At 41.2% G+C, this 22,013-nt stretch overlaps 1 protein-coding gene across 1 annotated transcript; it reads right to left on the bottom strand.

Annotated features, from left to right (window-relative positions):
• Positions 1-76: 76 nt before the first annotated feature.
• On the bottom strand, positions 77-21,148 carry LOC139625191 (tyrosine-protein kinase yes-like). Its single transcript, XM_071484941.1, has 12 exons — positions 20,504-21,148; positions 10,551-10,861; positions 8,916-9,015; positions 8,249-8,347; positions 7,886-7,989; positions 7,064-7,213; positions 6,373-6,528; positions 5,697-5,876; positions 4,711-4,787; positions 4,291-4,444; positions 2,550-2,681; positions 77-1,272 (listed from the first exon to the last, which is right to left on the bottom strand). The coding sequence occupies exons 2-12, from the start codon at positions 10,846-10,848 to the stop codon at positions 1,064-1,066; spliced, it is 1,659 nt and encodes a 552-aa protein (XP_071341042.1). The 5' UTR covers positions 10,849-10,861; positions 20,504-21,148; the 3' UTR covers positions 77-1,063.
• Positions 21,149-22,013: the final 865 nt, after the last annotated feature.

Below are 22,013 nucleotides of genomic sequence, written 5' to 3'. Positions count from 1 at the left end.
TTCTTCAGCAGTCACGTTTCAGAGGACAACATGGTCGTGTCCAACTTTTGTGGAGGCTTCTTTCATGTTCTCCGTCTTCAGCCTGTAGCCGGTAAAATCCTCCTGCAGGCTTGGTTGGCAGCAGTTTCATATGTGTAGTGTCATTCCAGCTTGGCAAGAGGCCACACGTCTACGAGTTTCATCATTGTTTAACTGTTTTGCTGTAAAACCAAACCCGGTGACACATTTTACAGACAGATTTTATGTAAGCATGTCTCTGTAGTCATCACAGTGAGATTATACAACCAACTGTTATAAAAAAAAAAGGTCTTATCAGAGATTTCTGGACATTGATGGACAGTGAGGAAAGACTTCAAATGAAGCTATAAAACCAGGTCCACGTGATATGAATAAATTCTTGAAATAATAAATTCTTAAAGGGAAATTGAAAAGCAAAGAGGAATAAGACGCTGTCAGTCTTCCTCTAGTCACACATTTATAACAAATAAAAAATCGCACTGTAACTGATAAAATGTAAATAAACTGGGTGATCTGCTTTTAAATAATCAGTCAAATGGACTGTGATAATGACCATCAACACCCTGAGAGCTTCTCCCTATTAGTTTAGCATATTATCTCCATCAATAATTAATCACTTTGATGCATAATTTACTAATCTACCACAAAGACTATGATTTAGCGAAACACGGAGAGTGAGCTCTCCACACTAAAGGCCTGCTGCTCTCAATAATACCTGCTTCTTTTGTGAGGCTTTATCAGAGCTTATTTCACAGCAACACAGTGCTGTGTTCATGAGCTGTCTATGCAAAACACAGCTGAAATGAATATCCACAGTCTGTCATTTTGTACATGATGATTAAATCCACATGAGAAATCAAAAATTCACACAGCTAAGACTTGTGTAGTACCATGAATGAAAACCAAAAAAAAAATTGAAAACACAACAAAACGTTGGAGGACATGACGCAGAACCAAGAATAAGGAGAAAGCGGAGCAAGTAGTGGTTCATGCGACTGATCATCCTGTTTTCTAGTCGACCGTCCAGTCTCCTCGTGGAGACAGGCTATAGGTTCTCTCCAGGCTGATACTGTGGCTCGGTGGCGGTGAAATAGTCCTCCAGGAAAGACTGGAGGTACTCGAAAGTGGGCCTCTCGTCTGGCTCCTTCTTCCAGCAGAGCTTCATCATCTCGTGCAGGGACTCCGGGCACCCCTGGGGGCAGGGCATACGGTAGCCTCGCTCCACCTGTTCCAGCACCTCCCGGTTCACCATACCTGAGGAGGAGGAGGAGGAGACGGGACAGAGGTGGAAGTGGCTGTTAGTGTTAACCTTTGAACACACACAGTGTTTTCAGGCTTAGGTCATCAAAAAAGAAGAAATGATGTGATGAGAGAAGGAAACTTGTTGTCCAGACTGCATCGCTAAAATCATCACTAACAGGAAGTAGCTAGGATCGTGCAAAAGATCACATTATGGCTGAAATTAATGATAATTTTCTTTATTAATTTATCTCAGAATGATTTTTTAGTATATAACATGAAAGAAAATACCCATCACGATATCTTCTATATTCAGACTGCAGAATTTCTCTGATCAACAGTCCAGTTTACAATGATATAATGAGAAAAGTGGAAAATTCTCACTTTTGAGAGGCTCAAACCTGCAAATTAAAAAAAATATATATATTTATACTTATCATTATTAATTTTTTGTTTCTTAATAAATTATTTATTAGCATTTTTTCTGAGAGTTAGATGAAAAGATTAATACCACTCTCATGTTTCTACACTAAATATGAAGCTACAGGCAGGAGATGATTAGCTTAGCTTAGCAGTTTGCCTGGCTCTGTCCAGTGGTGCAGCACAAATTTACATGTAACATGTTGTATCACGTTTGTTAAATCTGCTGATTTATCAAACAAAATATAATGTGCAAATTATTGAGCATTTGAGGTGCTTGTTACTTTTGGATGGAGCCAGGCTAACTGTTTCCCCCTGTTATCAGCCCTTACACTAATTTCCTTATTCCTTTAATCAACTATCAAATTTGTTTTGTCTTATTTGCTGTCGGTGGACTAATCTAATGATCTTTTCAGCACTACGTCAGATATAAAGTTGAGCTGTGTGAAAGTAGTGCAGAACACTGTGGGCGCCGCTCCCCAGGGCAGTACCAGTCTGGCAGATGGTTATAAACAAGAGTGGTGTTCAATCTCCTGATCGTTCTCCACCAGATGGTCTCATCTAATCCCAAATATGTGTGTGTGTGTGTGTGTGTGTGTGTGTGTGTGTGTGTGTGTGTGAAGGTATCAATGTGTGTGTAGATGTCAGTGTTACCCCTGCAGAGGCATAAACAACCAGCACAGACAATGTCAGACAGGCAGCTTTACTTCATCCTCTGACTTGACGTCCACTGACAGACTGAAAGCTGAAAACTACGGCCATGACTCACCACCCTCCAACATCGTGATTTTTTTCTTCCACATCTGGCATATACATCATTGTGTGTGTGTGTGTGTGTGTGTGTGTGTGTGTGTGTGTGTGTGCGCAGTTACCTGGGTAGGGCACTCTGCCTTTGGTGACAAGCTCGGTGAGTAAGATCCCGAAGGACCAGACGTCTGACTTGATGGTGAAGCGGCCGTACAGTGCAGCCTCTGGGGCCGTCCATTTAATAGGAAATTTGGCTCCTGAGTGTGACGGAGGACGAGAGGAGAGGGAAAGGGGGGTCAGGTGATCCCACTAGAGGGCGTATGTGTTCATTTCTGGCTTAATTTACAGGAAACCACAGTGACCCACAATTACATCATGAAGACCAGTTTTCTTTCCCTGTTGATTCCATCATTGTGGTTCGTGCAGACACGTCAATGCACTTCACAGAAAAGTCTTAATATCTCAAAGAGACTGCAACTTGCTGACAAAAAACATCCTTTCTCTTCCAAAAGTTGAATCAATGAGTAATAAAACATATCTTTGCTAAGCTTAATTCACTCAGAGGTTTTTGTGACACAGCCTTACTTGGTCTTATATGAGGACTAGCTTTCAGTGGCTAATGTTAGCTGATGTTTGCACACTTTAGATAAATATTGCAATTTAACTGGGAACTGAGTTATTTTTCTGACTTTCTGATATTTGAGACTCTTAATGACACCACATTTTAACATTTACTCTTATCCATTAATTGTCACTTGTGGCTGTAGTGAGCATTATTCAAACAAGTTAAATAGTCTCTGTCAGTGTTATGAATACATGATAAGTAAGTATAAAGAGCCATGTCAAGGTGCTTGTGTTTAAAGAGCTGATTCTCTCAAAATATGGAAAAAAACAAAGTTTTCTCACTTTCCTATAATGCAGGCAAGCAGGCACAGATGTAACTGATAACATTAACAGTTCACTTGGACACTTGATTTAACTGAGTCAATTTTCTTCACCTGCATGTGCTTTTCCTGCGGCGAACAAGGTCTATTAGACAGCTCATCTCCTGACTTCTCATCTAGCACCATCATTGGGTCAAAATTGTAATTTGTCCAAAACTTTGGTTTATGACCAAATGCATGCTGAACTAATGACATTCCCATCAGCCTCAGCTGTGCTTCATTGCTAATTGGAAAATGTTAGCATGCTAACAAGCCAAGCTAACATGGAGAGACATTCTTCAACGTCAGCATGTTAGCATTGTCATTGTAAACAAAACCAGTTAGCATACTGATGTTGGCATTTAGCTTAATCGCCACAGTGCCTATGTAGCACAGCCATTAGCGTAGCTCTGGTTACAATAGCCTGCCTTTGGTCTAACGCTTGTTTATTTCATCTGATAATTCATGTGTTGTCAAGCACTGTTTTCTCAGTTTCACAGTTGCTTCCAGTAAAAAATCTTATAAGCAGACAGTGGACTTGAACCTTTATTGAACCTGAACCAAACCTCCATTGCAGTTGGTTGGACGAAGAAATGTCAAAGACAAAAATCTCAAAATGTGGACACATAATACCAGAATACCAGAGAGATACCAGCGAGTGAGAAAACATTTTTTTTTTAGTAATTTGGTGATGCAGCCCTTTCAGCAGCAGACAAAGCAGAGATGATTTCTCTCAGCGCGTGAAAAGCACAACTAATCAGAGGCAACAGGAGCATCTGGTTTCCACCATTAGCCTAACACACCATGATAGGAGACAACAGGGAGTCGTCGTAGCTGTGAGATCGCTGCTCTATCCATTTCTACCTTGACACCTCATTCACCTGTGACTCAGACTGCCTATGTCTGTGTGTGTGTGTTTATGTGTGAGTGTGAATACACCAACCTTGCCTGGCTGTGTACTCATTGTCCTCTATCAACCTGGCCAGACCGAAGTCGGCGATTTTGCACACCAGGTTGTCACCCACAAGGATATTGGCAGCACGCAGGTCTCTGTGGATATAGTTCATCCTCTCGATGAAGGCCATGCCGTCAGCGATCTAAAAACAAAGAATTAGACAGCGTTTCACGACTGCCGCTTCAGTAAATCATTTTTAGCTTCTTACACCCCGAACATCAAGCCCTTTGTCAGACATAAAAAGAAGAGTAAAAGTGAAAGAACAAAAGCAAAGTGTGCCAAATCTGGGAGAGGGAGACATGTTTACCTGGGGCTGTTGTTCCTTTTTTAAAATCTGAGGCCTAAAATAGATCTCTAAAGTCAACATTATGATTCACTGACACAAATTCTGCACTCGTGTCACCTCACCTTGGCAGCCATGTCCACCAGCAAGACAAGCTTCAAGAATTTGCCATCACCTTCTTTGAGAAAGTCAAGCAAGCTTCCTATAAAAACAGCAGAAGTGAGTGGTCATAAAGTGCAGCCATGATACACTGTAGGTGCAGCTGAAGGGACTGTGAGTGAGCTGCATACCAATACACTGCTATATGACATGTTAAATATTTTAATTAAGCCCTAGATCCCTTGAATTAAACTGAATATTACATTAAGCGTGACTGTAATTTGGTATGTGATTCATAGTGATATCTAGTCAATATTTCTCATTTAATGTCTATCAGAGGAAATATTGCATGAGGAGTAGAGGCACTGTGGAAAATACTAAAGCAGTTGCTCTATGAGATCACAACACACTGTAAATCAACAAACTGCAGGCACTTAGACACGCATTCACACACACACACACACACACACACACACACACACACACACACACACACACACACACACACACAGAGGCATATGTCATAGAGTTAACATTTACACACATAAATCTAATTACTCATAAAACCCTGAAAAAAAAAAACGCATTGCAGCTGAAGCTATGAAAGCCTCCCACAAAACTACTGCAGTTTTCAATTAAACATCCCAGTTTCAGACCCTGAGGAACCACAAGGGACTTTCAAGGACTTTCAATCTGTACTGCGTATTAATTAAAACGTCCATAAAATTTACATTTTTCCTTTAAGGAAATGAGCGTGCATATATCTCACATCACTGCTGCGCCTGAAAAACCAAGGCTGCGTGATCAGTTTCGTGCCTGGAAGGTCTATGGGCTCAGGCTTGATGTTGTTTAGGTTTTCTTTAAAAATAGACCTCATCTGTGTCATGTAACAGGAAACAGCTGAGTTTTGTTATTCTCCAGGGCTGAAGAAAATCAGTTTAACCGCTGATCAAATATGCCACTCTGCTGCTTTTTAGTGGGTTTTTTTTAGGGTATGTTTCTCAGGTATCACCTTTAGCCATGTATTCTGTGACAATGTAGATGGGTTCCTCAGACACCACTGCGTAGAGAGGCACCAGTTTGTCGTGTCTGAGCTTCTTCATGATCTGAGCCTCTTGGAGGAAAGCCTCAGGCGACATGGTTCCTGGCTTCAGCGTCTTTATGGCCACCTTGGTGGTGCCATTCCACGTGCCTGCAGAGACAAAGACAGGGAGAGAGAAGCCCATAGGCCACAGGGGTAATCAGTGTTGTTAATGGGCTGGGAGCAAGACAATATCATTAATTAGCTCTTGTAATTGCCCAGACATGTGCTGTCATGCGTGCACTCCTTGCAAAAATATCCCTGGGATGAGCAGATACAAGCTCGCAGTTCAACCAGGAACACATAAATTTGGCTGGAGCTGTCCTCCTGACTGAGTTGATCTCTGGAGATAAAGAGGATACAACAAACAGAGGAAGCTACTGCAGGAAGTGGATAAGTTTGGACTAAAATAGACACAATAAATATAGGCTTCGGAGTGTTTGTGTGTGTTTGATTTATGCACATCGTGTCTGCATTTCCTACATAAGTCTGGGCGGATTTTGTATGTCCCGGTCTAGATTATTACCAATGAATAATAAACAAGTCTATGATGCCAGAAAGCATTTTCTCAACATGTTCCTGTGTGACTTGTCTGTCTTGCTCTTACCCATCCAGACCTCTCCAAAGCAGCCCTGGCCCAGTTTGAGCTCCAGTCGCAGGGACTCCCGTGGGATCTCCCAGGCATCTTTAGCGAGCCCCTGGGTCTGAGGCTTGACCGTGGGGCAAACTGTGGTCAGCCTGTGGCATAGCCCGTCGGCATGCTCTGCGATAAAGTGAGACACAGAGATCATAACGCTACATTACACCCACCAGTGCCACACACACCCACGAGTCTTTGAACCAGCTCAATACAGCGTTTTAAAGCAGGTCTTTTTCATGCATCGATTCATTCCATTTGATGTTGATGAATTTAGACGCTCTTATGCTAACTGTGATGAAATATAAATGAGATTAAGCTGCATTTTAACAGACCAAAACCCTCTCCAGAGTCACTCTGAAATAAAGTGGCTTCGTAGCGACTGAACCTCAACCTCCTCAGGCTGAAGACAAGGTGGGAGGCTCAAAATCATAAACGCACCATCAATTGTTATTAAAATTAAGGGCTATTCATCTCCCTTGGTAACACTCTGGGGCCCATTGTAGGTAGCACAGCAAACTGCGTGGTGGCACAGAGCAGCGGGTGTGACTGAGAGTAATTTTCAGGATAATTCCTGGAGGTGTGATGAAAGATTGTGATGAATAATGAATGAGAGGAGAGAGAAAAACAGACTGAGTGGGAAGCTTTGTCCACCACATACCTGTATAGTGTTTGACAAGCTTCTGTAATGTATCAAACTGCGCTCGTGTAGTGATATAGTATCCCCCGTTGTCAAGCTTGCGGATCTTGTAGTGTTTCACATTGTCTCCTTTGGCTTCATCCCAGTCTCGGATGGAGAGAGAATAAGCGCCTAGAAGTGGCAAAAGAAACGTCCTTTATCCATCTGTGTGTTAATGATTTGACTTTGTGGTGCAAAAAGAGTGGCAAAGTGGGATGATTGTAGCAGTATAAATTCACAGTTTTCTTTTAATTATATTACATTTCAAACATAGAAAGCTCTTTCTTTCAGAGAAGTTTTTTCTATGGCTTTAAATGCTCCAAAAAGACAGTGTAGAACATGTAAGTGTTGGTTGGCTGGTTCACCACTGATAGTCACTGAAATATTCCCAAAAACTGGATGCTGGGGAAATTCCTCAGAATGATTTTTAAAAACATCATTGATCGCAGAATATTTTTTCTAGCGCCATTTTCCAGTCAAAATTTTAATTTTTCTATATTTTTAAACAAATGACTTTCCCATGAACTCAGCTGTACTTTGTGTTCAGCTCCGATCATTAGCATGCTAACGCACCGAACTTAAGATGGTGAACATGGTCAACATTATACCTGCTAACATCAGCAAGTTAGCATAGTCACTGTGAGCATGTTAGCATGCAGACATTTGCTCAAAGCCCTGTTGTGCTTCAGTACAGGCTCACAGTGCTGCTGGTGCTCAGCTTTGCGTCCATCCAAGCATTAAACTGCTTGCAGGCTAACATCCAGAAACTGACAGAAAACAACTTTATAAAGAAGCCATCATCACCTTTAGTAGTTTCACTTTCTCGCACCAAGAAAGTTCCTCGATGGTTCCCTGTATTCAGCAGCAACCTCTCAGCGTCTTTGCGGCCCATTTTACCAAAATACCACCTGCAAAAACACATGAAAGAAAGGCAGCTGCAGATCAAGAAGCCTACTATTGAAAATCATTAAGATATTAACTACATGTCCTGGCATAGAACATCAAAATCACATTATGATGCTTCTTCCAGGTTTGTGAAGCTGTTAATGTTAGACATGTGTGCTTTGATGCAAGCCATGTGAGATGAAATCATGCTAGTGCCATTAGTGCCCTGGTGCAGTTGCCGTAAATGGAGTAATAAGGTTAGAGGCAGCAACAAGGCCTTACTCTTCAGCCTGGATGGAGTCAGCAGGGGCCACATAATTGCTTGGGATGTAGCCTTTCTTCCCTGTGTTGATGGAGCGAGCCTCCCACCAGTCTCCTTCTCTGCAGGAGGACAATGACACAGGAGAGATGAGACGAATGGTTTGTTCATATAACATTTGACCAAGGACAGGTACTTAAATATCCTGCTATGAGTGATCCCAGGAATAAAAACGGTTAATAATTTAAAAGTCTGCCTTGTATAAAAGCATACACACATTATACACCTCTGTGGCTTATGGAAAACATTTGACCTGTAAACCTGTTATATTTCAAATCTTTTTGTTTCATCCTCAGCTTTTTTGTTTTGCAAAAATCTCCAGATTTGTTTAAAAAAAAAAAACGTTGAAATGTCTTTAAAATATGTTTCTACTATCTACATCTACTTTACATTATAATGCCATAACCTCAGGCGACATCTCTGCCAGAGCAAAGGTCCCCAGCAGTGCTGTGCAGCATCGGGAAACAAGTAGCAATCTAACTCATTCATGAAGGCAGACAGACACTGAACAGGTGCAGCTGAGCATTATCGCTCAAAAGAACATCATCTCGTAATCACCGCGCTGCTTGTGTGGAAACATAATAAAATAAATGTCCCTTAAACTGAGAGAGAAACTAGAGAGGTTCTTACGTATTGTTGATAATCTGGAAGCGATCTCCCTTTTTAAACGTGAGATCATCTGATGTTCTGGCTTCGTAGTCATACAAGGCCACAAAGAATGTAACACCACCTACAAACACAAGAACAGACCCACAAAATAATAGATAACTGTACACACAGTAGCAGACAGTGATGCAGGGACAGGACATTATGGTGGTGTAGAGGGAACAAGTCAGGAAGCAGCAGGTCTGTTTGTGTGTGACTGATTAAAGACCAATTTAAGGTGATAAATCTGTCTCGCCAGGGTCTGAGAGCTCTGACCGTATTGATTTTCTTTGGCTTGTCATTTTATAGCTTGAGTACTTCTCCTGCATGAAAATATAACTGTGAAGACAAGCAATGCCCCCGTATATACACAGTATATCAACCAGTTTTTGATAAGATTGTCTCCCTGTCATTATCTAGATCCCAAGCACTCAAATGAAATATTACAATACATACTTCAGTAAATTATAGTGGAAGTCAACTCACCTTTCTGTCCCGTGCCCATTCTGCCTACTGTGCAGCCACTCACCCGGACAGATGACATTCATATCCCAACCACTGACAACAATGCTGTCAATAGTAATCCCATTATCTCCTGCAGAAAGCAAATACCAATGCCACCTTCACCCCCCTCTGAGAGCAGATAATCCAACATGGAGGATGATTACAACCTAAATCCCACCTAAACAGGAGGGTTCAATCTCAATCTCATCTCTTTGCTCTCAGGGTTGTTGTAAGATGCTCAGACGCGTTTGGAGTGATCACAGTTGATAGCAGAAGCTGCGCTGAATCTAATAAGGAAGAGCTGGTTTAAATAACAATGGCTATGGCATTAGCCGTGACATCGACATGTCGGATTACCATACTGATCAAGCTAAGATCAGTGTTTAGTATGTTTGCATGTTGAAGTCCATTTACTGTTTTCTGTAATACAAAACATTTATACTTTAATTTACTGTTGTTGACAATTGCCCCAGCAAACTGAAGTGATTTATTCTTTTAAATGTGAATTTCCAGCCTTTGATTTCCATTCATTTCACCACAACAATAAACTTGAATTACTGCCTCACGGTTTGTACGCCTCCAGCTGCAGTTGATTAGTGTATGAATTCTTGAGTCATGGCCCAAATATATTTTTGTGTGGTCACTGTGACCTTTGACCCCCCAATTTTAATCTTTGAGTCCAAGTGAACATTTGGGCGTTATTGAGAAATCACATTCAAAAGGTAAAAACTGTGCTCTGTGAGGTCACAGTGACCTTGACCTTTGACCTTTAACCCTTTAGCCACCAAAATCTAATCAGTTCATCTTTCAGTTTCCTTTAATGCAACCTGAAAACGCAAGGCCACAGCTGTTGTTGGTGCAGAGGCATAAAAATTCAACTCTACGGTCAATAACCCAAGTCTCCACAACTTAATAATAATAATACTATCACAGACAGCAGATTGAAGAATAGAAATATTAAGAGTGGTTGCCTGGAAGATAAGAAAAGTACATTCAAAAAGCAGTAAGGCAAATATTCTAAAACATTAAAAAACACTCACGTTCTTTAAGTGTGACTTTCAGAGGGTAATCCTCTCCATAAAGACCATTAATATCTTAAAATAAAACACTACTCACTTGAGACAGCACCCGAGAATGAGTTAGACACAGGACCAGAGAAGGAGGACGACATCCCTCCAAAGGGAGTTATGGCAGATGAGGATCCACCAAATGGTGTGAGGGTGTGGTTAAAATTTGCAGCCCCAGAGGCAGATGTGGATGAGGGAGGCTGATTCTGCTGTAGCTGGGTGGGATCCGGCCCGTAGTGGCCTATGTGAGGCGTGGTGGCGGCAGTGTTGGGGTCTGACACCAGGGAATTCTCTGGCTGATACTTCATTGTAGGACCTTTGTCCTCTTTGCTTTTAATGCAGCCCATCGTCTCACCCTTCCTGGACAGACACAACACAAAGCCTTCAATTTAATACCAGCAGATTGAAGAATATAAAAATAGCTTCCAGCTTCTCTTTTGCCTTTATGATGCAAAATAAAGTGACGAGCCAAGAGAAGCACGAGATTAACAACAGCAACATCTTAGCTGAAACATGCGTTAAGAAATGAAAATGGAATGACCTGATATTATCCTGTGAATCATTTTGTTGTTGTTGTTGCAGCCGTTAAGACTATAAGCCATGTGTTAACTGGGACATATGGGTAAATGCTAAATCCGCTACTCACAAGTCAAATGTGGCCATGTAGATTCAACTGTATGTTATGAAGTATGATAATGCAAGACGCACGAATAAAAAGCTGATTATCAGTTTATATTGTTGTGATATTACATCATTGTTGTTCCATCAAGAGATTTCACAGTCACAGGCATAAGATGTCAGGGGGCCTCTGGGCCAGAGCCTCTTCAAAATGACCACAAAGAGACACAAAACTACAAAGAGACTCAAAACAACTCCAACAAGTCATAATGCAACTACAAACAAATGCAAAACTGCACAGACAACTGCACAGACAAAATATAACCACAGATACAAAATGAGTACGCAGAGACTCAAAATGGAAAGATACTGTACATAATTACCACAAAGACACAAAAACACAACCAGCTGAGTCTGAGAGTTCTGGTTCATCTGCAAATTGTTAGTGAAAAACACACAAAATGACTACAAACACTGATGTAGTCTTTTTTTTTTATGTCGGGTGTCTTGCTCCTATATGCATGGGGTAAGGGGCCACCCACGTCTCAACCTGACCACCTTAAAATTCTTTAAAATAATGGTGCGTCTCCATCTGCGTGATTGTCATTCCTTCTTCTAACAATATTTGGCCGGAGTCACCAGGGCATTCTTTTGTGAGGTGAGGGCCTGGAAAATGTGGAGACAATCAGACACGCTCGTAAAGAAGTCTGAGCTCAGGGAGATCACAGCGGTTTCATTCGTTAAAAACAGCGGCTGCTTGAGGAGTTGGTCTTGGATAACTGGCGCTGACACATTACAATACAATAAGACAATACAGGACTGAAGTGAAACAGAAGCTTTTATTCAGAGCAGAGAAGATGTCAAGTGTGAAACAGACTGAAACCTGGTGCAGCTGAGCAGCACTGCGGCACAGTTGGGAAGCAGTTCACTGAGTTATAGGGTTACAATCATGCATCAGTTAAAGAGAAGAGGATCTGCTGGAGCAGTAACACATCTTTCATTGATGTTGGAACAGTTGCCTTGATGTTGGGAGGTGGGAGGGATTTTTTTCCTCATCAGAGAGGGAGGGGTGTAATCGAGAGTTCATCGAGTTCTCCAGCTGAACTGCCAAGGAAATCAAGAAAATGGGGACAAACCACAGAAGCCTTCCAAAGATTCAGAAGACTTTGCTCAAATAAAAGCGCACTACTGGTTAAATTGCAGGTTACAGCTCGTGCTGAGCACTGGTCGTATTCCACAGGACCATTTTATGAGTGGCTAGTCACTGGAGATGTGTCAGAATGAAACAGATTGCTGAAAAATCGCTTTAAAAGAGCACGCCAATAAATCTAATCTCCGAAGTTGGATCTGGAGCCAAGATGTTGAGAATGTTGGCATGGAAAAAAGACTTTCAGTTTCCAAGCCAACCTTTCCTTTAATATTGAAACAAAACTAGTGTCGTGGAAAACAGAGGGCTTCACGCAGTAGCTCAGTCAACGATGGCGGGCTTGTATTTCATCATCAGACAGAGGAGAGACTGGCTCGTCGGGTCAGCAGTGAACTTACCGCGCTATAAACCACTGGTCAGTGTCCCGGGAATATTTGTATTTTAAACTGAGACAATTTTCCCTTTCAAAAATGAGACACAAGGCGTTTCATAAAGTGACATCACTCTTCCAAAATCATCACAAATACACAAATACTTACATGTACAGTGTAGAAATATGACCTTCTAAAGAGACTTCAAGTTCATTACTGACCAAGTTAAGTCTTATGCAAGGCATAAACATGCCCCCAAATAATTATACAAAAAAAAAAACAATACTTTTAGTTTTTATTTTTCAGTTAAAGTTTTACTAAGGGCAAGATGCGTCAGTCAGTGGTGTGGCTCCAGGGATGGCAATGCCGGTCTGACAACAACTTGTGGACAAATTGCCCGAAATTCTTTAAGCTACACATATTCAAGATCCCTTAGTGATAAGTTTTGGTGATCCACTAACTTTTCATCTAGCACCATTATTGGTTCAAAATTTTAGTACTTTGATTTGTGACCAAATGCATGAGTCATCAGTGTCAACTGTAGTTTGTGCTCAGTGCATATAAGCACATATTAGCATGCTAACATGTGAAGCGGAGATGGTAAGCATGGTAAACATTATACCTGCCAAACATCCACGTTAGCATTTTCAATGTGAGCATGTGCTCAATGTGAGCATGTTAGCATTCAGCTCAAACAACCGCGGTGCCAAAGTTTAGCCTCACACAGCTGCGGCCATGGCTGTAGACTGTTAGCTTTGTTTCCTATAAGATATGCTCTAAATTTGAAAGTCAACACGTTTAGTCATTCAGTTGTTTACTGCGTGAAATCACTTCCTTGTCACAGCTTCACAAAGAAAAGCCGCCTCTTTTCAGCACAAGGAAGCAGTTTTATAGATTAAATGAACATCCAGTTAAAGTTACCATTAGAAGCAACCTTATTATGGGTTGATGGAAGCATTAGCAAGACAAAAAGAGCATTTTTTACATCATAGCAGACACACCTGCTCCCTTGCAATATTTCTACTGACAGTAAAAAGACATAGGCTATATGGTCCACCATCTTTACTAATAGCTGAACTAAAACAGCACTCTACTGCATTAATGAAAAAAACTCTTGTGAATAAATAATATCAAATATGTATTACCTGTGACAAATCATTACTTTTAATACCCAGATATTATGCAATATCTAAATCTCCAGAATCCTGTCAAATCCAGAGTGATAAGTAGAGAATGGCAGTGGAAAAGAATAATGCAGATAAAATTCTCACTAGTGGCTGTGTGTGCATGAAGAAAATGATTTAGATTTACTGCATATGGAGAGAAACAGAGAGAGAGAGCAGGTTGGTTGAATAAAAGAAGGAGGGGGGCACCCAGGCAGACAGTGGCAGCTCTACCAGCTTGAAGGATTTAACCTAAGAGGATAATAGCAGAACACAAAAAAACAGGAGTGACCACCAGGGCCTGGAGCTGAAACACAGCTGACCCCTGATTACAACAGCGCATGCCATTTTGGCCTGTAATGACCTTCAATATTTGTCATGTGAAAAGCACAAACAGTGCGCAGACTCTCAGAGCTCAGAGGGATCTCTGTCAGAGGGCTCTTAAGGACTCTTGGCTGTGATGACACGATGCAGACTGGCTTTTCCCGGAGCCTCTGAATCAGCTCAGCTAGCCGTCTATCAGTGCCATATCGCTTAAATCAGCCAGCCACCACATAATGACACCACGGGCCATGTCTACAGATCAGATCACAGCACCAAAGTGAGAATGCAACGGCCTGATTCCTGAAAAATGATGCAACAAAAAATAATGTGTGTTGCATGGCATTTAAGGGCATAAAAGGTAAGCAGTCATAATGAAAATATCTGAAAAAAAATAAAATAAATAAAATTCCACACGCGAGAGATCACATAACAAGTAACATAATCCCAAAACTGTGCAGCCAGACTGTGCTGCAGTGGATCTTAAATACTAGAATGTCTCACTGGCTTTTATATCCAAGCCTCAAAACAAGATCATTCCTCAACAGCGGAGCCATGACACCACAAGGAAAATCTGCCTTGCTGCTATTTATAGCAACTTATTCTAATTGCTGACAACATCCCATCCACTGCCCCGAGGAAGATAACATGACCTACAACAGCACATCGCATGCAAACACAAGAGGACTTCCAGTTGCACCAGTTAGTGCTTCATTATAAAGAAACAATGAGAGAGGAAGGTGAAGAGTTGAAAGGAGGAAGTTTACATGTCATCACACCCGCAGAAGATACAAACGCATGTATATACAGAAGCTCCTTCCACTATCTGATTTGGAAAGACAGGGAACTATTGTTTTAGTGCAGCAGATAGAGACAAAATGAGGACAAAGCGAGCCTGACTTTTCAATCAAAGCATCATGATTTGGTACAGACTGAAATAATTACAGCTGAAGGCAAATATTTCTCTTTTTTCAGGCGTCTTGACTGTGAAATCCTTTGAAATCGTGCAAACAAAGATGTATTCATGCAGGAATGTGTAAGACTTCAATGCAAGTCAATGCAGACAGAAGCATTTTCTTTAAACAACAGAAAAATGAAAAATGAATGCAGAAGTATTTGCGATCAGGACACAAAAACCCTGGAAATAATTTCAATCTCTATCGTTTTATGTGCCACAGACTGGATTCTATCTTTGTTTTATGTTCCTCTTCCAGTGAGGTCAGATCAACCCGTAAGCTACAGTAGAACCGATAGCTGGTAGGGATTCAGGGTCTTGCTCACATGTGGCGTCCCTGAAAAACAATAACTACAGCAACGTTTTGGAAAATGATTATAATTGTTTTGAACTGGAAAGTTATGGTTAACACCAAGTAAACTAGGACAGGGAATTTTATGCTTTAATGTGAGCACTTGGCAGCCTTTTGACTAACGCTGAAACTAACGATTATTTTCTAGACTAATTGACTGATCTGTTTGTCCATAACATATCAGGAAATAGAGAAAAAAGCCTGTTACAATTTCCCACAGCCCAAGTTGACACCTTCAAATGGCATATTTTTGTCTGACAAACAGTCCAAAACACACAGATCTTCAGTTTATTGTTATGCATAACACAAAGCATCAAATTCTCACACTTGAGAAGCTGGAAACAAGAAATCCTGGCCTTTTTCCCAAAAAATGACAAAAAGGAATTATAAAACATTATAAAATATTAATTTTCTGATTGAGGAATGGACTAATTGTTGCAGCTCTACTTTACTGAACTACTGAAATAAGTGGATTTTCTTTTTTGAAACATCAGCCTATGCATTATGAAAGCTTCCATTCAGGAGATCAGCTATTACATCACAAGTATCACATGAAATACACAATAAACAAAAAAACTAATGTATTTGTTGACATCTGAGAAGGATCCAGATGTTCCCCTGAGGGACTAAGTCCCCCATGAACATCTGAGGTTTCTTGTGACCCTTGACCCGTTGTTCCTACTTGTTTTCGCCTACAACATAGGCAGTTTCATGGACTATTTCAGAGGCATCCTCTCATGCTCTCATTTCTACAAGCTTTAGAGTCTTTGTTCAGTTTTCACTTGTCAACTTTATTTATGTGGGCTCATATAAGCCTGATTTCAGCCAGTGCATACCTATATGAACTGTTTAACAGAGGCTTGGAGAGAGCTGTGTGAGCTAAACCAAAAGCAGACCACACTGAATCAGCTTCCCCCATCAGCTGTAGCAGAAAAAACATTTACTACAGCCATTCAAACCACCTCTCTGTGTGTCTTACAGATATGAAATCAACACTTTTCATTTTCTTGTGTTACACTTATAATTCAAACCTGCACCCTTCTTATCACCTGACCTGCCTACAGTTTCCTTCCCCCCGCTCCGACCACAGAGTGAGAATTCCACACAGGCTTCACAAAATGCTGATAAGACAGATGAGAGCCCAGTTTTTTCTCCCTCTCGCTCTCTGATAAGTAGAATAGTGAAAAACTTTGGGTGCTTTCAGAATTTTAAAGAAGGCTGCAGAGACAAAGTTGGGATGAGTAAAGTTACAGGATTATCTGAGGGAGGTACTATCTGCATTTACAGCTCTGATGGTCAGGAGATAACTTCAGTCTTACTGTGTCTTACTAATGCTCAATTCAAAAGAATACACAATTAGTTGACTAATCTGTGGATCTATTGAAAATCTATTAACAACAATTTTAATTGTGATTCATCAGTTACTGTTTCCAGCATTTCAAATATGATGATATGCTACATTTTCCTGTCTTTTATCATTTTCAATGACGTTAGTTGGACAAAATAACAATTTTTTGAAGGGTTAATCAACAGTTAACGATTGGCAGCTCAATCAATAATGACATACTAGCAATTCTATGGTGCCGCATTTAGGCACAGTGGTGGTTCAAGCTAAGTGCTAACATCAGAATGCTAACATGCTAAGGTTGACAAAGCTGCTGCGCGGCTGCAAGGACAAATCAACTTGCTGTTGATTAACAGGCACATTGCTTACCACGTTCACCATTATAGGTTTTTGCTAATTAGCATGAAACACAGTGCTACAGCTGGGGCTGAGCTCATGTTCGTGCTGGAGGAAAACTTAGGGGATCACATAAGTAATGAGATTTCATCCTCTGGGAATCATGAATGTCTGCACATATTGTGCCAATCCATCTAATGGTTGTGGGGATTGTGCTCAAGTAAAATGGTGGAGTGATCCTGACAGACTGATTACCATCCCTTATAGCCACATGGCTAAAATCTCACTGATTAAACCTCCTCAAATGTGAAGACTAGCTGCTTAGGTTAGACAACACTAAATAATCAACAGATAAATCAATAATGAAAACTATCATTAAGTGAAACCCTGTAGATTAACTTAATTTTTTTAGGTTTCAGCCTCAAAAGCATTAAGAAATTACAAAGTTTATGTAAACACTGATGGAATCAAATGGGTAAAGTTACAGTACAAGATGTGATAGTGAAGTACACACTGTGTGTCATCTTATCTATAACTGACTGAACATGTATTTCAGATTTTTCCTTTTTAGATTTGAGACTGCAAGGCTCATTTTAAAAGTGCAGAGCATGAATTATAAATGAACTAAACTAATGGTTCTAAAATATATTTGAGTCTTTTTAGTATTTCACGGGATCAAACAGCCTCCACTCCCCTGTGGTCTAGATGATCTAGACTTTTATGAAGTTGACGTTTGGCTGGCTGAGAGGCAGACAGACAAGCTGAGAGGAAGTATGATGGTGGAGTTCCTCCATCCGTCAGCCAGAGGTCTGAGTGAAACCCTGCCCAGCGTCTCGTTGGACAGCTGTTAGCAGCTGACGCCACGGCTGCAGACAGGGAGGGTCTCTGGAGCTTTACTGGGCTTCAGATCTGCAACAGATGCTGCCCGCCACCATCCACCACATTCCTCTGATGCCAAAGGGTTAAAACTGGGGCGTGGAGAAATGTTGTGTGATGATATGGATGTAAAACCTCAGAGCGTCAAGAGGAACATCAATAAATGGTTCATAATGAGATTTACACTGTGCTGGGTGTAGAGTTCTGTTGCAAGAACTTATCCCGAGGCTTAAAAACAAATTGAGGGCAAGGAAAGACTTGTAAAGGAGTTTGATTTGAGAAATACTAAATACAGGGAGAAGATCCCCCTTGGAAATGAACGCACGGACTATGAGTGCTTGACTATTGTTATTCAAAGTATAGCAGCCTAACTCCACAGCTCTCTTTACCATCAATACTTCAGTCCTGAGGGGAAAGCTGTCAAGAATTTTCGAGTTAATATGATTTCACTTATTTGACAAGGTCCTGTGTAAAAAGAAATCTCTACACTCAACTTCACTGAACAGCTTGTGGTTGCACTCGTGTCAGTTATTGTGCTGCCAGACATCAGACATCACACATTTTCTAGAATAACAGCTCTTATGGGAATACCTGAATACTGGCACCTGAGTATTGGGTAAACATGAGCTACTTTGGGAATCAGTGTGTCTACAATCATCTGTTTGTCAGCATGTAACTGGGCTGGGTGTTTGAAGTGTCAACATCTAATAGAGTGACCGTAAACCCCGTGCGGTAGCCTGGATTGGGCTGTTTTCTCTGGAAAAATCTATTCACTAAAATGTGAATTTAAAAGAGTATAGCATACAGCTGCTCCGATCTGAGAGCCTCTTGGTGAAAACCACTGTTTAGAGAGCCTCTTCAGCAGTTAGGGGTTTGCTGCCTTGCTCAAAGGGTCTCTGACAGCAGTTTGTGAGGAGGTTACGAGTGCCTCTTGTAAATAAGATAACAATGGTATCGGCTTGTCAGCAGATATCCTTAGTGGAGCTACTGGGAAAGAAAACTGGATCAGTGCATCTGTATTCTTTGAACCATAGCATGCTGCACTGCACCGTCAGGCTTAAATAAAGTGTATAACCTACAGGCTTGTAGTGATAAGCGATATGAACAAGCAGTCACGCACAAGTCTTATGAGTTGTGTGATTTGTTATGTTATGGGATGAGTTCTTCTGGATGATTAGAAGCAAGCTGTGTTTCATGAAGGGAACCTTCTGTGTAGCTGATTCTGTTTGGAGAAACTGGAACAGGAGACAAAGCTCTTTGTTTGCAATGTAATGCAATAAGTTACGTTCATGACTGACAAATGTTTCAACACTATAATTGTATTTCTCGGTGTGTTATAAGCCCATGTAGGCAGGAAACTTGTATGTGCATGCACAATAAATAAGTCCCTGCCCTTTCACTGTCCGTACTGACACTATACTTTACTGACATATATCTTAAAAATGCTGGTGTTACTCTTTAACTTCCTTCACGCCTAGTTCACCGGAAGTTTCAGACCAGATGAAGCGCAGAACTCTTTGGGATAAGCTGTATCTTTTACAGGGCATATCAGTCTATGCACTTTAAGAGCGACAGTCGGTGAGTTTACTGAGAGTCGGCTTCATAAAACTATGTGGGTAATGAGGACAATTCCCCAGTCCCTGCCCTAAAAGTGGAAATGGAAGTGGAAACGGATTAGTGGAACTACTGTAGATGAACAGTAAAGCAACGGCACAGAGTGAGGAACACACAGAAACTGTGACTCAGCCGTTTAATCAGTAAGTTTAAATTCAGACTGTGCAAACTGACGGCCTCACCAAAAGGGCCTGAACCTCCTCCTCCTCCTCCTCTTCATCAGCCTGATACAGCATGAATAAACGGAATCAACATGAGTCAAAGACAGGGTTAGATATTTGAAACGCTGAGGTGGCACTTGTGCCTCTTGTGTCTGGGTCTCATCGAGGTCAGCTGGACTTTTAATCAGAACAATAAGTGAGCAAACCCTCTGTTAACATCGGTCAAAACAGAATTGAGAATATTTATAAAAATGCCATAGAAGAACAATTAAATCCTTTTATTACTGACGTTTTAACTTTCAACCTTTTCTTTTACAACCATAATCTTTCACTGACAAGTTAACCTCTATGTTTATGATGCTTAAACCATCTCTCATGATCTGTTTAACATATTTAATGGCATTTTACTGTAAAGTAATGACCTTGTCCTACTTTAAAGTATTTATCTGCTATCCGATATGGTTACACTCATATTCCACTGAGACTTTAAGCACATGCTCTGTATCCACTGATGTCTTTTACCTTTACAGAAATGATTTCATTTAATTCTCAGTAGCTCCTGGTTTGCAGGAAAAATCGCAGTACAAACTACAACCTACAGACAGGTATATGTCTACATCACAATAAGTCTGCTTCATTCCTTTGTTGGTGACAGATCAGACAGGCGAGCAGCTGCTGCGTTTCGGCCCATCCTCATCTGCTCCTGCAGCTCTGACAAAGACCACTTTAATTTGTGCTTTTACCTTCACAAATATCCGCGTCCTCCTCGGGTGTTTTCTCCTTTTTCCTCCCACAAACCGCCCCCACCCCCCTTGAATCAGATCCGGGAAAAAAAAAAAAAAAAAAAAGAAATCCGAGTTATTCCAACCGGGACCGAGCCGCCTTCATCCTCACTTCATCCATCCACCAAAGGAACTGTGGTCAGATTTAGTGCTGAAGTTAAATCAAAGCAGCTCAAGTGTCACAGTCTTTAAGGATGGCGGAGCTGATGGAGCAGTCAGTCATTGTTTTCACAGCGGAGAGGTCAGAGCGGAGGAATCCGGCAGCAGCATGACAGTGATTTCAAAAAAAAAAAAAAAAAAAGTGAGATCCTAAAGTATTCCACCTCTTTGTAGCCTCTACTTCCTACTACTAAACTTGCATCAACCCCCACACAACAACATGGCCGACCCTGCCTTGCGGGACCGGAGCCACACAGCTGGAGATGCAGACACAGATCCGTGCGGTGCGGCCGATCCGAGGGCAGCAGGGGGGAGACGAGACGGCCGCGGCAGAGGGGAGCCGGCTGCATGAAGAAATAAACAGAAAGAGGGTAGTGTGAGACCGGGAGGAGAAGAGCGACCCGGCGAGTGGAGGATGGTCTCTCGTACAAAAAGGAGCGTCCCCGGCTTGTGCCAGTTTCAGCCACAGACGCAGAGCTCTGCCGCCCTCTGCTGGTCGTAAGGCTGGTGCTGCAGCTGTCGGGGCACATCTGCAGCTCGGGGAGGTCTCACCTTTCAGGGTGTGGCTGCCGTGAAAGGACAGCTTTACGGCATCGTGATTTCACAGGGATGCAATGTACTCACCGCTGCAAGTACAAGTAGCTTTATTAATATTGGCCTTTAGGAATATTACATTTATAGATACAATACAATTATGGCAATATCACTAGTGTGTGTGAGTGATTTTATTAATGATTAATGTGATTGGTTGATTGATTTTATGTTGGAAATAACACCACATATTATATATTTAATATATATATACATATATAATTAGCTAATACCAATTGTGCACCTCTTTCTATTTGTCGACCTGAGTGGTACAATTCTTCTTGCAGGGATAAATAAAGTTGCATTGAACTGAATTAGGCTCTGACTTTTAATATTGTTTCTTAAGTAGCGTCAAAGTAAGGCTGAGTCTGACAGACTACATCTGCTTGTTCCAACCCTCCACTGAAGCTACATTATGGTTATATTGGATGAAATATTGAAATACACAAGGCCTTTTGTATTGATGATTTGGAAGGAGGGAATTTTTCTAGATTTTTTGTGCATAGTGGCAGTTCATCCTGCGCCTACGCCCAGAGGAGCTTTTTCACATCTCAGAAAATAACCCTAATGATGTCAACATGAGACATAGAATTTAGCAGAATACCAGTGCTAGAAATGGGAGTGGAGTTTAAAAAAACACAGGCATCCATCAGACAGGAAGTGTATGATAAAAGATACCAATGTGTTTCTGGAGCTTAACCTACGGTCTACCAGAGACTAA

Source organism: Trachinotus anak, unplaced genomic scaffold, assembly GCF_046630095.1.
Source record: "Trachinotus anak isolate AG129_WGS33_773 ecotype Australia unplaced genomic scaffold, CSIRO_AGI_Tana_v1 ptg000009l, whole genome shotgun sequence".
Taxonomy (NCBI): domain Eukaryota; kingdom Metazoa; phylum Chordata; class Actinopteri; order Carangiformes; family Carangidae; genus Trachinotus; species Trachinotus anak.
The sequence above is the reverse complement of the archived record's forward strand: the minus strand, read 5'-3'. Positions and strand labels throughout refer to the sequence as shown.